Source organism: Podarcis filfolensis, assembly GCF_964270895.1.
Source record: "Podarcis filfolensis genome assembly, chromosome: 3".
Lineage (NCBI taxonomy): Eukaryota > Metazoa > Chordata > Lepidosauria > Squamata > Lacertidae > Podarcis > Podarcis filfolensis.
Genome location: NC_139606.1, coordinates 91,114,711 through 91,132,447, shown reverse-complemented (window position 1 = coordinate 91,132,447; position 17,737 = coordinate 91,114,711). Strand labels below are relative to the sequence as shown.

Genomic DNA, 17,737 nt, shown 5'->3' with positions numbered 1-17,737 from the left:
GATTGATTTGTAAGCTGTTGACGCATTGTCGTCTTGTTTGGCTGTGTACAGTGGTACCTCTGGTTGCAAATGGGATCCGTTCCAGGTTGCTGCAGGACGCAACCTGAAGCAAACGTAACAAGAGGTATGACTGTATGTGATAAAGGGGAACCATACAGGGGTGAAGGCATCTTCTTCTATTTGTCCCCGTGTCAGTTTCAGTTTATTGGTTAGTTTTACTAATAAGGCTGTTTCCCATACTATTTGATACCATTGGTCAAAGCTTACTCCTGACAGGCCTCTCCTGTGTTTGTCTATGATGCTTCTGATAGTTGGTGGGTTATGGGCTCTTTATGATATGAATGGGCATTATCTTGGACGATGTTTAGTGGGGCCAGTTCCAGGGTGACGTCTAATTGCTTAGTTATTTTGCATAGTTCTTGTATGATTGGTGTCCAGAAGAGATGGATTTTGGGACATTCCCACCACATGTGGAGGTATGTGCCTGTGGAGGTGCATCCTCTGCAGCATTTTTGTGAGGTTCCTGGGTGTATTAGCGCTAATTTCCATGGTGTTAGGTACCATCTGAGAGTTTCAAAGTGAGTTCTTTCCTTTTTGCCAATACGGACTTAAAGGGAGGTTTAGCCCACATTCTGGTCCAGTGGGTGGGGTTAATCTTATAGCCTATGTCATCCTCCCTTTTTTATTATTACATTGAGGGGGTTTGTGGGATTTTGGAGCAGTGTTTTCTATATTGCTGATACCATCCCTTTGCCATGTTCCTTTGTTGTTAGGAAGTGGTTTCCAAAGGTTGTCAAGGGCCTAGTTGCTGCCGATTTTACTACTGGATTGTTTAAGAGAGCAGGTAATTATTCTGTAGAAAATACAACTGGAGAAAAAGAGACAATGCACGTACATTTGTAAACCAATAAAATCTTTAATAAAAATTATTAACAACAAATGTTTCCATAGAGACTGGTTAGCTTGGCAACTACTGTATATCAAAAGAACAAGCCTAAACATCAGCACTTGACTTGAAGAAATTGGTGACAAAATCTGCAAAGTGATGTGCCTGGAATTGAAATTTAAGAGACTTAAATGTAAACATCACAACCCACAAGATTATGCATAATGATTCGTGTGCTAAAACATTATCTTTCTCAAATACAAATGGAAATCACAAGATTGTTGCATTATTATTGCAATTTAAAATAAAATTAGTAGCTTCAAGTTTTGTGCTTTCCCTTTTTGCTACAAGACACCCATTTTTTAAAACTGAAGTTAGCAATCTTTTATTCATTTACCTCTTTATCTGATTTCATTTCAATGCCTGCTAACATCCAATAGACCTCAAAGCGGCATACAGACAGATACATAGAAGCATCACAATTAAAACCAAAATATACACAAAATACGCCGAAAGGTGAGAGGAGGATAAAACAAAAATCACTGAGCAGGGAAGCCTCACCAGGGTGTGTGTGTGTGTGTGTGTGTGTGTGTGTGTGTGTGTGTGTGTGTGTCTCAGTCATGCAGGCTTCTTGTCTGGCTCTGCTGCTTTTTTCGGAGAGGGGATACACACCAATGACTGAGCTGGGAGATCCTTTCCATGCCTATAAAAGGGCCCCTGTACCTTCTGCACCCACATTTCATGCCCACCACTCCTCCTGACCAGAGAAGCAGGGGATGGATTTCCACACCTTTGAGAATGACCTCCACCTCTCTTCCCAGGAGACACCTGCTCCTCTTCCCCCTTCCTCCTCTCACCTTTGAGGCCAAGAGCAGCTCCAGACTGGGCAGGGGGCAACTTAGGGAAAGCGCAGCCTGCTTAACGCCCCGCTTTTCTCGTCTGCAGAGATCAGGACGACGCACTACCGTCTTCGCTCATCGGACCGGAGGACAAGGTTTGCGTTCTCAGACTTCCAGCTGGACGTTCTGGAAACCACCTTCAAGGTGCGACCAAAGCCTGGTCACTATAAGAGAATGTTGCTGGCCTGCCTCACAGATCCCCGAGGATCGCATCCAGGTGAGTTGCGGGGGGAGAGATGGTCCCAATTCTGCCGGGAAGAAAGGCGAGAGGGGAGGACGTCGGGTAGGGACTGGGGCACAGGAGGAGAATTGACCGGGAGCTCCCTTCCAGCTCTGCCTCTTGCAGCCCCTGGAGCCTAGGCGCCTTTCTTGGGACACCCGGCCCCTGTGCTCGATGGGCAAGGGAAACTCCCCCGGGGACCTTCCTTGGCCAAGGCGAGCGGGGCTGGAGAGCTTCCAGGGCGGCTGCTCCTCTCCCCCAGCCTCACCTTCCTACTTCCCTCAAGGGCAAAGAGTGCAACGAAAGCAGAGCATGCCAACGTTGCGCTTCTTGTGGGATATATATACACAGAGCACTCAAGTCCAACATTTCCTGTTTCTTTCCTGATCCATCATGTGTTGCCTTTTGGTGACCATGCTCTTAGCCAGCAGCACATGGCTCATCCTTTACAGAGGATTGAAGCCACAAGGTACAAAGTTTGAAGCTTCTTTTCTCTGCAAATGTAACTGCAACTACAAGATAAAGCCTGACATTTGAACAATATCAACTGAAAGTAAGTAAACTTTGCCATTACTTAAAAAAAAAAAAGACTGTCGTGTCATCATTTTTTAAGAGGAAACTAATGGGGAAATTTACCAGGAACAATCCAATTTGGACAAGCCAGGCTGGATTGCTCAACTTATATGATTCTAACGAATCCATCAACTTGCTTCCAGCAATATGCAAGGAAATGTGCTCTGCTACTAGCGTTTAGTGAGGAAGGATAATATTTAATCAATATATCCTCTCCCACTATCCACAACATTCCCACACATCTGGCCAGTCCTTATGGGAATCCGGAGTCCATTAACATGGGGCGGTGGGAGACTCAAGTCTGCTATCTCTGCTTTCTTGAGAATACCTGTGCTCATGCTCCTCCTCTCATTCCTAACAGCTCTGGTTCTGCAACCAGAATCCTGAGAACTGCCCTCCAGAATATGTGTCTTCCAGAGCCGCCTTTGCACCTGCCTCTCACATTCAAAATGTCAGCCTACCATTGCCTCCCCTTCCTCCAAGCTGTGGCCTATCACTTCACCTGCCAAGACATATGCAGCCTCCAAGCTTCAGCCTGCCACCAACTCAACAGTTCATAGCAAGGAGCCTGTCAGCCCCTCAAATCCCAGATCAAAATAAATTTCATTATTTTTAGCCTTCCGGAGGACTAACGTTTTTGTTGGGGGGGGGGGTAGCAATGTCAGAACTGGTCCATGCAATTGGGAAAAACCACCCTGGGAGAAGCAGATATGCATGGAGGTGGCAGAGGGAAGTCTGCAGGGCAGCATTTCTGTGCATGCTCCTCCAGAATGAGGAGGGGGAAATTACCTGAAGGGCCCACCTTGCTTGAGGTTTTTTCCTTGCTTGCGTTTGCTTTTGGTTGGGGGGCGGTTTCCACAGGTGAATTTCAGGGCAGATTTTGTTTTTGTTTTGCATGGGAAACGGGGAAGTTTGGGAGGGAACAAAGGGAAAAGGCCAAAAGGCCCAGGGATTTTAACTGCGTCACACTCAGGAGTGTAACTTGGGACTGATTGGGCTGGATTTCCCAGCGCCTGTGAACATTGGTCACCCTGGCTGCTTCTGGTGGGAGCCAGAGCCCAAGAACAGGAGGGGTTTGGGGGCTCAAGTCCGCCAACCTGGTTTCATAAGAGCACTCCTGTGCTCACACTCCTCCTTACATCCCCAACAGCTCTGGTTCTGGACCTGCTGGGCAAAGGCACAAAGGGCGAATAATGAGAATTGTTCTCTGGAAGAGGTGTCCACCTCCAGACCCTTATTTACACCCACTGCTCTGCTTCCTATTTTAGCCAGCTACCAGCACACCTGGTAAATATTCAGTTGCCCACCCAGTTATCTAATTCAACTGGTACTACCAACAGATAAATTTTTTTCCTACTAGGCTCCAGGGGTCTATTGAACTTCACTAGGCAACAGGAGCAAGAAATGGATTCACACATCTTCCCAGTTCCAGAAGAGACTCTCCACCTCTGCATTGCTTCTCTTCCCTCCACTTCACAGGGTTCCTCTAGCTCTGACAAGTATCTAGTCCTCAAGACAGGGGGTTGGCCTTCTCCATGTCAAGGGAGGGAGGAAAGCCAACACTTCTCTTCTGCAGCTCAAGGGGTCCCACAACAAGGGATTCTGCACTGCTGTGGATCAGGGTCATCTGACCTAAGGAAAAGGACAGCCTTCAGCCCCTTCCAGCGGGATGTTTTAGAGATGACCTTCAAGGACGTCCTCAGAGAAGAGCACCACCGAAGCACACTGTCAGCCAGCCTCACCAGCCGGACCCCAAAATTTCTAGTTAAGAATACATTACTCCTGTCTGCCATTCCTTTGACACCAGTGAAGGTAGGAATGCCTGTGTCTATCTTTCCCATGCTGGAAGAGGATGTCCACCTCTGCTTAGAGGAGAGTCCAGCACCTCCTCCATGCACCCCACAGAGTCCCCTCCAGTTCTGCTGGGCCTCAAAGCAGAGAGAGTAAGGCAACCTTGCTAACCCAGCTTACCACTGGCAACTCTGGGCAACTGAGAGCCACTATAGCCCATTGGACCAGAGTGACAGGAATCAGAAGTCCAGTGTCTATGTCCCACTTCAGCTGGATGTCCTGGAGGAAGTATTCAAGGAGATTCTGGCTGTCCAAGGGAGAGAAGAGATGGCTGTCCCAGCCAGACCTATTAGGGCTTTTCAGAAGCAGAGTGCCTTCTATAATCACAGGTGGTCCTGGAGAACCTCTTTCAAGGGAGGCTAGTGAGCTGGTGGAGATTCCAGAGGGTGCAGTTCTGGTGAATGGAGGTGCGATTCATTCTCCCGCTGCCTTGGGAGATGCACAAGATCTCAGTCTCCATCCTTTGGGCTTCAATTGAAGGAGTAGAGTTTTTAGAGCAGGAATGAAGCATCTGAAGAGAAGTATTTGTTGCAGAAATAAATTGGTGCTCCTTTAAATGCACATTCCAGGAGAATATGAGGTTCCATGTTCACCTAAAAGAAGCACAAGAGGAAAACAAATTATTAGGGAGGGGAATGAGATATGGCTTCCACTCACCTCAACAATGAAATGCAGGTGCCCTAGAGATGACTAATTAAGCAGTATGCAAAATGTCCAAATAATACTATGTATTGATTATAGATGCCAAAGAAGATGGGAAGTAAAGATTTGTCCATGGTTTCATAGAAGCTAGAAAAAGCTGTGAGATTCTCAATATACCTATTTCTCTGTGAACCTTCTATGTTGTACTAGACCAGCTCAAACTTACAAAAACATGTACTAAGTTGCTGGTGACTGGGAGATCAAACCACAGGTTTCTGTATTGCCTCAAGGTGTTCTGGCACTTTCGTCCACTCCCTCAGCCCTCTTTCATTCCTGGGACTCCTTCCTCCACCAACAGATCCTCAGTCCAGGGTTCATTATGCCAATATAGGGTCTAAATTTTGCCCCCAACCCCCGCCTCTTTCCTCACAGGCGTGAAACCTGGAACGCCAGACCCTCATCCTCCCCTCCTGCTCTCACACTCACTCACTGCCCTCGTTCACAGACCAGATACACACATCCCCACTTTCCCTAAAACACCCCCACGCCCTTCTCACACACTTACAACCGTCTTAATGAACCAGAATACCCCCAATGGATTCCTCACAGTCTCAGAAACAGCTCCCCATTTCTCCCCTCCCCACTCCTCTCATCCCCTTGGCATCGCCTCCTATAATCCTCTCATCCCCTTGGCATCCCCTTGGCCCATGGGGAAAAGTGGGGAATTTAAAGAGTGACGGGCTGTACACTAGATGAAATAAACTTAGTGTAGAGCCATCGGTTTCCTTGTGTTTATTTCAACTCGTAGTAAAAAACAGTCAATCATCCAGTAGGAGTCCGTCGTGCCCCTCCCAAACCCCAGGCTATATATATATTTCATTGACACCATCAGTCACGCCTGATAAGGCTGATTCAAACTTCCCTCCTGGAGCCGGATTGGACCGCTCCTAGGAGCCAATCAAGTTACTGCATTCTAGAATCCTACCTGCCTATTGTTCTGGGATCCAAGCTCATCACATAACACTAGAGCAGGAGAAGTCAATCACTCTCTTTCCATACCAACCCAACAAACAGCTAACTCCTGTCGACTCCAACTTTTGGTCAAAAGCCACAGTGTTCTTGGGGAAAACACGCAGGTTGCATTCCAATAGTAGACCCTTTGCAACTAGTAAAGCTAAATCATCCACCCCCATTCATTTCAATGCGTTTTCCCCAAGAAAGACAGACATCATCGTATCACAGTTTGACTGGGCTGGAGATTAGAGGAATTAGAAGAAACAAAAAGCAGAACAATTCAGCAAACAGAATGTTAACGGCAACTATAGCATTTCCATTGCAGAGCACGGGGAGAAAAAACCAACACTTACTGCGGATCCTCGCGATGTACCGTACTCAGCAACCTAGACGCCCCAGCAGCAGCCTCTCCACAAACCGAGGACCGGTTGAGTCTGCAGCTTTCCTCCCCGGAGGCTATAAAGGGCTGAACCGGATTGGCCCCAATTAGGTCCAGCTGAACCGGGTTAACCCAAATTGGATCCCGGTGTGTCCGGGAGAGGCTCCCTCCCGCAGCAGACAGAAAGGGGACGCCGATAAAGTGGCAGGTGACCCCTGCGAGAGCTCCAAGTACTAGGATTGGGGCTGGGGGCGCTTTAAGTGGATGTTGTGCATACAATTCATGAAAAAGGGCCTTGCCTCCTCCCTGCAGGCTTTGCACCCAGGTGTGTCTTTTGGGCAGCCCAAAGGGGTTTATTGAAGGTGTGTCCCACGGAAGCGCGCCTAGCATCCTAGTCTCCACAGGTGAGCTTCTCAAGCTACCTAAACAGAGAAGCAAAGCCTGTTGAACTTCCTGGAATTAACTGCTGACTAATCAGGCTTAGGGTCGTAGTCGAAAGTGCACCCCCAAGGTTTCTCTATCTCACCCAGGCCATGCCTCTCTCTTCCCCATTACAGTCTGCAAAATGGCACTGGACTACTTGGCAGGGTTGTTGTGAAGGCAGGAAGGTCCATGACTGCAACTTCTTCTACAGGCGTCTTCTATATACCTGTCCAGTTTGGGTCAATTATTTCTGTCATGGGAGCCAACTCCTAAGGGTCAAGAGGTTTTGGCTGCCCAGAAAGAAATATTTGAGGGGGCCGGTCCCACTAAAATTGATAGGCATTGCTATTCAAATAGTGTGTGTGCACCATGTCATGTCATCGATTATGCGGGGCGGGGCTTACCTGGGTCCCCCAATATTTTATTCAAGTTGGCACCACTGATTGCAGTGCTCTATTCAGACTAGTGGGGGAGCACCAGGGATGTCAAACTGAATAAAATATTGGGGGACCCAGGTAAGCCCCGCGCCGCATAATCGATCACATGACACAGTACACGCACCCCATTTGAATGACAATGCCCATCAAACTTGGGGGGGCAGCCCCCTCAAATATTTTATTGTGGAGACCTGCAAGGTAGGGTTGGCTGAAAGAGCAGGAATGGGTGAAGACCAGGCTATGAGGTTCATAATTCTATCCAGTTCTTCTTTATCAAACCACTAAGGCTGCAATATGATACTACCCCACTAATCGCTACCCCACACTGTCTCAGGGGGACTGACTCCGCCCTGAGACAGTGTGGGGTAGCGATTAGCGTGCTGGACTAGGAACTGGGTTCAAATTGCTCCAAGCCGTGAAGCCCTCTGGGTGAACCAGGGCCAGTCACTGCGTCTCAGCCTAACCTACCTTGCAAGGTTGTTGCATGGATAAAATAGGAGGCCATGTACATACAGCACCTTGAAGTCCCGGGAGGAAAAGGAAATAAACTCAGGAGGACATTCTGAGGGTGACAGCATTGTGCTAGGAAAGATGGCTGCTGCCCGTTCATTTACCAAAAACATTTCTATTTTGGAAACGCTTTGTAGCATTTTCCCAGGAGGGTCGGGAGCGATAGAGAGAAATTGGGGTGTGGGGTGTGTGTGCGTGTGTGGGTGTCCTTCGCCCCTCCCTTAAGCAGGGAGTCTCAACGACCCTGTAAGTTCGGGTTGGCTGGAAGAGCAGGAATGGTCCCAGATCAGCCAGTGAAGTTGATGGTTCTTCTCAGTTCCATGTTTTCAAACTACTAAGACGCATGCCTAGCTGGAGCGCCACTGCACTGGGCTGGAAAAGGTGGCTGCCACAGGGTCAATGTCAATAAGCAGTGTGCAGAATTTCCCCCTTTTACCAACGAATTACCCACGGAAATGAGACAGGCGCCTGGGTCCTGCCTTGATGTTTCAGGAATCTTTCCCTGCGATGTGGCCCAGTCATTTATGGAATATTAAAGGCATAGCCAGAGAAAAGGTGTTTGTTACCCAATAAAATCTTTTGATAACTCTTTTTTAAAAAGGAGAAACCCATTCTCTCTAAAATGCAGCTTATAAATGTGTTAACTAATAATAATTTAGAATAGTAACCGCCGTTTCTGTTTCTTTAAACCGGATCACTCTAGAAGTTGCATCCCAATTCTGGATCTCGCTGTGCCTGAAATCCATTTTGTCCCAAATGCCAGACATTTCAGGTTCACACTGCTGTCCTTCTGACATTTTCCTCACTTGGGGACCCAAATTCCCTCACCTGAAAGGAAAGCCTCCCCAAAAGGCTTCATTCATCCCTATTTAAAGCGTCCCCTTTTAACCTCAGGGAAAACGACCCCCAGGAACCAGGAGACAAGCACACGAGTCAAGGTTGCAGCGCCACCCAAGGCGCGCTTACCTGAGAGTAAGTCGCATAGAACTCAAGCGGACTTACTTCGGAGTAACAGTGCTGAGGTTTGCGCCGTCCCTTCGTAGGAAGGGTGGAAGGTTACTCAAGACCGATGCCAGACTATTTTACCCCCTAGGCAAAGTTATCTACTTGCACCCTTCCCCCCCCCAAAAAAATTAGAAATTCAATTCTCAGAAACAGTGGTCTTGCAGAAAAAATGTAAAGCACAAAACTTGAAACTGCTAAATGTATTTTAAATTGCAATAATGAATAATACGACAATCTTTGATCATGATTATATTTGATTTTTCAAATATAAAAGAGCACGTATTAGCGCACGAATAATTTCAAATAATCGAGTGAGTTGTGATGTTAAAAATTAAGTCTCTTAAATCTTTCACTACCAAGCATAGCAAAATCTCTTTGCGTGTTTTCTTTTCCTTTGCAAATGTGGTCAAGGATTCCTTCAAGACAACCAACCACACCCCAAGCCACCCCCAACCTCTCTCACCACCAAGGAAATACAACAAGCAAATAGTAAGAGAACCCACACAAGTTACGCTGACACAAAACCCCACATACAGTAAGCAGAAGAATAGAAGCATAGCCACCCGACCCCTCTTTTTTATTCTCTACTTAACATAACACTGTATGCAACAGTAATGTCTCACAACAAATGAAACTGATATGTAGAAAACACAACTTGAAAAAGAGACAACGCACTATTTTTGCAAACAAATTCTTTAATTTTTAATTTAAAAAAATTCCTTCAAGTTCATGTGCTCAGGCATTTTCCATTAATAGAGTTGCCCAGCCAATCAGCCTCTCTTGTAACATTGCTGAGCGTATGTAAGTTTTTACAAGTTTGAGCTTTGAGTAACTGCGCTCACCACTTGCCAATTGAAAGTGTAAGAAGTACTCCTTGTAGCAGCATAGACTTTCGAAGCCTTCGAGCTATTTATATAAAATAAAAGTAAAACATTGTCAGAAATATATAAGATCTAAGAAAAGCCAATCTATATAAAACTGTGCTCCTCAAAGGTCTGTGTGTTCCCCTTTGAGGGCTCTCGCCCTAGGCGGCTCCCTCTCCGCCATGAATATGAACTTGGCTTGGGCGAGTCTATCCGGAGAGATTTCAGCCAGCTCTACATCAAAGGGGCCAATGAATATTTGGAGCACGTGAGAAGGGGGTTTACTCCTGTTATCTCTTCATTGAGGAAGACTGCACTAATCAAATCAGAATGGCCGGCAACCCGTTGCCAAGCCTCAGTAGCTGATGGCTCATTAGTACTTGAATAACTCCTCACTGAAACACATATCACCTTCCAAATTTGCATGGCTATGGAACTGATGGCGATGGTCTTATCTAGATCCGTGATGGGATAAGGGATGCCAAATGCAATAGATAAGAGCAAATTCTTTTTCTGGGCTAGGTAGAGAACTTCTAAGAGAAACGTGATTCTTCAAAACCATCTTGAACACGCTCGCCTTGCAGTTTCAGCGAGGTCTACTTGGGATATTCTTCCAATTAACTCTGGTTTTAAAACGGCAGTTTGCATTGCAAATGGCTGCAAACCTCCGAACAATATCCACACCCAAACACCCCACCAATGGGAGTTCTCTCCTGGATGACAGGCAGAAATTCAAAAGGGCAGTTCTCTCTCCTACTCCATTCCACTCTTGATTTTTTTAAGTTAATATTTATTAATCAAAAAATTAAAACAAAAAAAAACCTATGCAACCTTCAGCCAATATCGAAGGGAGCTGGGGGAAGAACACACGCTATAGTTCCTGTATATCGGAGGCCGATTAGAATATAGATTATAGACCTCATGTAAATCTCTTTGCGGTAAAAGATGAGACGCTTAAGTTTGTGCAGTAAACGTTTGCTCCAGCATACTAAGGAAACAACCCAATTTATATCCCATTAATAAGCGATTGTTTTGTTTTAAATTAGCAGCAACAGAAACTTATATATTTAAGTTATAATGTTCTGTACGATAAGTTAGGGTTGCCATCTTTCAAAAGGTTGCTGAGCTGCTGCTGCTTCTTTTTTTTTAAAGAAACCCTTTTAGAATAGTGATTTTAAGCTTTTTGAGTTATTTCCGCTGCTTTTTCCATCGCGTTGCCCTACAGCCGATTCCGCAATATTCCCCACCCCCGACGCCATTTTTACACCTGAAAACCAGGACTGAACAAGACAAAGCTTTATTACAACTGATAACTAACGAAACTACCATTCACATTTTTAAAAACCTGCAAGAAATGTGTTATTGGTTAATGAACTTCCCTGGGTGGAAACAAAATAAAAAATAAAAAAATTCCTTCCAGCAGCACCTTAGAGACCAACCAAGATTGTTATTGGTATGATCTTTCGTGTGTATGCACACTTCTTCAGACACGAAAGCTCATACCAATAGGAAACTTAGTTGGTCTCTAAGGTGCTACTGGAAGGAATTTTTTTATTTTTATTTTGTTTCGGCTACAGCAGACCAACACGGCTACCTACCTGTAACTAGTTCCCTGGGTGGGTTAGAAGACTTTCCCCAAACAACATTATGTGGTTTGTGCCATCCTTGAACTTTCACTGGCCTTCTCAATAAACACACCTCAATATGCATTTCGAGGGCATTTTTGGTCCAATGTGGGTTTTTTGTTTCCAAGAGGAAAATGGTAAATTGTACTGTACCTTGTTGAAATTTGGGAATACAGTATAGACGGACTTCTGTAGCAATGCCTTAGAAGGATTACACTGAAGGTCCACTTATATGTACCGCACAATGTTGTTGTGAGGATAAAACGGCAGAAAGAAGAACCATTTTCAGTTCATTTGGGGGGGGGTGGGAATATAATGCAAATGTGGGAGTACTGGCAGAATGTTTGCTTCAAAAGTCATTCTCGCCCTGCCCTGCCTTATTTTACCCTCAGTTGCTGCCTTGGTCTTTACTGGAGCAGGAAAACTTTCAAAACTTTTGAGCTGCTACTGCTGCTCAAACCTTCACCAAAGCAATTAAACTGTGTGTGAATAAAGTACAACAGTAGTTGACCCAACCTGGACAGGTATAAAAAACACCTTCCTGCCCCCGCAACGAAGACCCATCGAGGCCAACAACATCCTCTTCTCACTGGGGCCAGTCAGGGGCCCATAGAGAGCTAGAAACTACGTGCTCTCCACACCGGCGACTCCCAGCAAACTGAGTCAAAGGCACGGCGTCTTTTACACAGAATGTAGACCCCCCCCCTATTTAAACCTTAGCTCAACCTTCCCCCCCTTCCAATCCCTAGGGAAGAGGTGGCGAAGCTGGAGCCCTGAAGATGTGGCTCGTCCCGATGGGAATTCTAGTCCACCCACACCTGGAGAGCCCCCCTCTCTGCATCCCTGCCATGGGCTGCCCCGCCACCCCCTAGAAAGAGTGATCCGGGCTCCTGGGGTTGTTCTCTGCTGCCTACCCCCCTCCCATCTTCCAGGTCGGGATTCCGGGGACGCATCAAGTGAAAGGCTAAGGTGCGGATTCCCCGGTTTTTTTGGGGGGGGGAATAAACAACTCCCCATTCAACAGTTTCTGCTTGGTTTCATGAACCTCGCTTAGCATTCCGTTGCAATCCAGATGGCGCTTTTGTCGGCACAATCGCTAGGCAGCACCTTGTTTGCAGCTACCTCCTGGCAAATAGAAGGGGAAGAAATGGAGGCAGTGAGAGATTTTACTTTCTTGGGCTCCATGATCACTTCAGATGGTGACAGCAGCCACGAAATTAAAAGACGCCTGCTTCTTGGGAGAAAAGCAATGACAAACCTACACAGCATCTTAAAAAGCAGAGACATCACCTTGCCAACAAAGGTCCGTATAGTAAAAGCTATGGTTTTCCCAGTAGTGATGTATGGAAGTGAGAGCTGGACCATAAAGAAGGCTGATTGCCGAAGAATTGATGCTTTTGAATTATGGTGCTGGAGGAGACTCTTGAGAGTCCCATGGACTGCAAGAAGATCAAACCTATCCATTCTGAAGGAAATCAGCCCTGAGTGCTCACTGGAAGGACAGATCCTGAAGCTGAGGCTCCAATACTTTGGCCACATCATGAGAAGAGAAGACTCCTTGGAAAAGACCCTGATGTTGGGAAAGATGGAGGGCACAAGGAGAAGGGACGACAGAGGACGAGATGGTTGGACAGTGTTCTCGAAGCTACCAGCATGAGTTTGACCAAACTGCGGGAGGCAGTGGAAGACAGGAGTGCCTGTGCTCTCGTCCAGGGGGTCACGAAGAGTCGGACACGACTAAACGACTTCTTGACTTTCCTGCTTGGCAGGGGGTTGGACTAGATGGCCCTTGTGGTCTCTTCCAACTCTGATTCTATGATTCTTTGACTAAACAACAACAGCCTAGCTTTTCTGTCCGTGCGATATACAGGGATGTGGGCGCGTGATCCTTGCTATTTATTACATTTCTCTATTGCTATCTTTGATGCAGATCAGGCCAGCTCGACCAACAGCGATTCCAAAACACTGTATACACAAGATACACTCAAAAATAAGGAGAAAAACTTGGAAAAAAAGATCTCCCCGAGGTCCTTAGGGGGGCGGGGCTCTCCTTCCGCTCCAGGGGGCACCTTGGCTCCGCCCCTCTCCCCAGGGAGGAGGACCAATGGCCGAGCTGGGAGATCCCGCCGACCCCCTTTCGGCGGCCTAGAAAAGGACCGCCCGCAAGTCCTGCGCCCACATTTCACCGGCACCACCCGAGGAGAGCGGCAGGAGATGGCTTTCCGCGCCTTTCAGAACGCCCTTCCCATCGCTTCGCAGCAGCCACCTGCTCCTCTTCCTTCCTCTTCCTCCGGCTCCAGTAAGTATCTCACCTTCGAGGCGAAGAGCGGCGTCAGATGGGGGGGGGTGCAGCTTAGGGAAAGCGCAGCCTGCTTACCGCCCCGCTTTTCTCCTCTGCAGAGATCAGGACGACGCGCCGCGGTCTTCGCTCGTCGGACCGGAGGCCGAGGTTTGAGTTTTCAGACTTCCAGCTGGACGTTCTGGAAACCACCTTCAAGGAGCGACCGAAGCCTGGGCACTACAAGAGGATGTTGCTGGCTTGCCTCACTGAGATCCCCGAGGATCGCATCCGGGTGAGTTGCGGGGGGAGAGGTGGTCCGGGAGGGAGGACCCGATTCTGCTGGGAAGAAAGGCGAGAGGGGAGGACGTCGGGTAGGGATCGGGGGCACAGGAGGAGAATCGACCGGGAGCTCCCTTCCAGCTCTGCCTCTTGCAGCTCCTCGAGCCTGGGCGCCTCTCTAGGGACGCCCGTCCCCTGTGCTCGACGGGCAAGGGAAGCTCCCCCGGGGACCTTCCTTGGCCAAGGCCAGCAGGGCTGGGGAGCTTCCAGGGGGGCGCTGCTTCTCCCTCCCAGGGCGGCTGCTCCTCTCCTCCGGCCTCGCCTTCTCACTTCCCTCGTGGCGCTCGCTCTGCTTCCGCGATCGGCCCCCACCCAGGCCTGGTGTCGCCGACGGGGCCTTCTGGGAGCCCCGTGTGTCCTTCCCGCTCCCTCCCGGCTGGGTCTCGGGGGTCGCGTCCTCTTCCGGGCTGGGGACCAGCGTCCTCCTTCGGGGGAATGAATGAGGGCCCCCTCGGCATTTTGTTCGAGGGGAGGGAAACCGCCCAGGAGAAACAAATATGGCGGGAGGGAGGCCTCTTCCTCTCCTCTAAGGACGTGGAGATGAGGCAGGGAAGGCTGCAGGGCCCTTTTCTGTGAGGCCCGAGGAGACCCCCTCACGGAGCCACCTTCGAGGTCTTTAACTCCCTTGGGTGGGGGGCTGATGAATTTCATGGGGAATTGGGCCAGTTTAGGAGGGAACATAGGGGAAAGGATAAAAGGCCCAGGGATATTATTGTGATTGAATTCAGTGTGTGGGACTTGAGACTGGATCCCCCATGATCTGGCCCGTTCTGGTGGGAATCCCGAGTCCAATAACATGAAGAGGTGGGGGTGGGGGTTTCTTGAGAACACCTGTGCTCATGTTCCTCCTCTTATCCCTCACAGCTCTGGTTCCAGAACCGGCGGGCAAAGGCGCGGAGGGCAAATTGTGAAAATTGTCCTCCAGAAGATGTGTCCTCCAGGGCCAGCTTTACACCTGCTGCTCAGGTTCCAAATGTCGGCCTGCCAGTGCCTTCCATTCCTCAAAGCTGCAGCCTGCCACTGCACCAGGTCCAGCTTCCAAGCTTTGGCCTGCAGCCACCACACCAGGTCCAGCCTCCAAGCTTTGGCCTGCAGCCACCGCACCAGGTCCAGCCTCCAAGCTTTGGCCTGCAGCCACCGCACCAGGTCCAGGTTCCAAGCTTTGGCCTGCAGCCACCGCACCAGGTCCAGCCTCCAAGCTTTGGCCTGCAGCCACTTCACCAGGTCCAGCCTCCAAGCTTTGGCCTGCAGCCAGCGCACCAGGTCCAGCCTCCAAGCTTTGGCCTGCAGCCACTTCACCAGGTCCAGCCTCCAAGCTTTGGCCTGCAGCCACATCACCAGGTCCAGCCTCCAAGCTTTGGCCTGCAGCCACCGCACCAGGTCCAGCCTCCAAGCTTTGGCCTGCAGCCACCGCACCAGGTCCAGCCTCCAAGCTTTGGCCTGCAGCCAGCGCACCAGGTCCAGCCTCCAAGCTTTGGCCTGCAGCCACATCACCAGGTCCAGCCTCCAAGCTTTGGCCTGCAGCCACCGCACCAGGTCCAGCCTCCAAGCTTTGGCCTGCAGCCACCGCACCAGGTCCAGCCTCCAAGCTTTGGCCTGCAGCCAGCGCACCAGGTCCAGCCTCCAAGCTTTGGCCTGCAGCCACTTCACCAGGTCCAGCCTCCAAGCTTTGGCCTGCAGCCACCTCACCAGGTCCAAGCATGGAATCAGCACCCCCAAATGTTGGATCAAAATAAATTTTGTCATTTTTAGCCTAACAGAAGACTCTGTAATGTGTTTGTTGCGTGAGAGGGGGAGCAATGTCAGAAGTGGTCAGTGCAGTCAGAAGTCTTGTGGGTGTCCTTGGGGCAGTTATTTGCTCTCCTCTCCACTTTAAACCATGCAGGTGTGGGAATGTTGCGGATAGGAAGGATGTATTGATTAAATATCCTTCCTCTCTCATGCTAGTGAATTATATGGCAGAGCTCATTCCTCTTTACACAACAGGGGGCTAGTTGCAGATTCATTTGAATCTCTTTAGTCAAACAATCCAATCCGTGCATGCTTTAGCTTGTAATTATAGACTATACTACACTGTAGTGCAGCTTCCATCTTTGTATGGGTGGGACCGTGTGCTTCTGGCAGAGAGCCAGCAGACTGCATCAGAAGCGCTGGCATAAATGGAAGAGAGTGGCAAAAGAGAAAGATGGTTGCGTGACTGGCCCCTTTGTAGGGTTTACAAGGTCACATGCAGGGGGAGGATGCTCTAGACCTGGTGGAACAGGAAACTCTACCTTGGCTGGAGTAACATCCCCCTGTCTGTGTCCACTCTAGGGAAACAGAGTCAGGAGGAGGAGGAAGCACCTCATCTTGCAAACGAGGGCAGGTGGAATTTTTAAGAGGAGGCTCAATAATCATCCCAGGGCCTGGGTGTGGGGTCTAAGACACCTTGTTTTTATTTTGCCAACTACATTGTTTTCCTGACCTTCCTTTCAGGGGATCAAAGCGGCATACAAGTGTATAAAATAGAATCCCTGGTGGGGAAAGAGATGGGAATTTATGGCAGAAATGATAGCCTAAGGCAAATAATAGCATGGCCAGACTTGGCCCTCCAGCTGTTTTGGGACTACAACTCCCCTCATCCCTAGCTAACGGGACCAGTGGTCAGGGATGATGGGAACTGTAGTCCCAAAACAGCTGGAGGGCTAAGTTTGGCCATGCCTGGCCTAAGACAACTCAATGAGCCAATAACAAAGATTCTGAAATGTTGCTTTAAAATCTTACTTTTCCTTGCTTGCAGCAGAGAATGTGGCTGGGTTATGTATGTAGCCTGTTCTTCTGATATTGCCAACATTTTATAGAATTATTTCCACATATGGAGTCATTCACCTCATCTCAGTTGATGCTTTCAGATTTCAATATCTGCCTCTGAACACACACATCTCTACAACTGAAGGCTGGATAGTGCAGGTGCTTTTCAAAAGTTAAAAATAAATAAATCTCCATATAGCCCAAACAACAAAAATAGAACTCAAGGAGATAAACACACACGCACACACACACAAACAGAATAGAACCACGGCTGACATGGGATGTCATGGTACAGGTCAGTGTTAGTACAAACCAAATTGTGTCCTCCCAGAAAGTGAGAGCCATTCGGAGAGGGACTTCCGGTGGCGCGCGATCTTGCTGCAAGCGAGGGATTTTTCGCTCCGAGAAATCCCAGCTATTTCGGATGGAAAAGGGGGGCTACAGGGCGCAGTAGCTCCCCAGAAAGCCTCTGGAGGGTGTCCAGGGCATCAGGTTCTCGGCAGTGCCCTAAAACTGCCCGTCCGGCCGTCAGGTAGCCCCTAAAAGGGTGAAGAGTACGGCGGAACGGGACAGCGGGCTATCGGGAAGCCATTGCTACATCCGAATAGCGAAGCCCCGAGCTTGGGAAGAACAGCGCTCCGCTCTCAAAACTAAGAAATCAGGACCCAATTGAAGTAACAATTTTAAAAGGCGAAATTGAGGAAGGCTCCGGATTAATAAGGTTTTTTTTCCCCCCGAGTTCAGCTGTCATCTGGAATCACTTTTGACGCAGCAATCTTTGCGGTGCTGGAAAACGAAAGTAAGTTGCCACCAGTGGCTATTGTTTCCGTTTCCCCCGTAACTTTTAGAACAAAATAAAGAAGTTAAAAGTAACTATATGGGTTTTGGAAGAACGGAAAGAAGTAATTGGATTAATAGGGGAACAGAACGTAAAGGAGGGAGTGTTTAAAGATCTTTGATGGTACGGAGGACAATTAAAGAGTGAAGTTTCCTGCTGCAC

General features: G+C 48.5%; 1 protein-coding gene across 1 annotated transcript; it reads left to right on the top strand.

Moving 5' to 3' along the window:
• Window positions 1–298: 298 nt before the first annotated feature.
• On the top strand, window positions 299–17,410 carry LOC310759015 (uncharacterized protein; the record flags this gene model as incomplete). The annotated part of the gene is made up of 7 exons (XM_083605775.1): window positions 299–314; window positions 1,832–2,002; window positions 13,258–13,626; window positions 13,728–13,900; window positions 14,812–15,171; window positions 15,289–15,444; window positions 17,270–17,410. The coding sequence occupies 7 exons, from the start codon at window positions 299–301 to the stop codon at window positions 17,408–17,410; spliced, it is 1,386 nt and encodes a 461-aa protein (XP_083461901.1).
• Window positions 17,411–17,737: the final 327 nt, after the last annotated feature.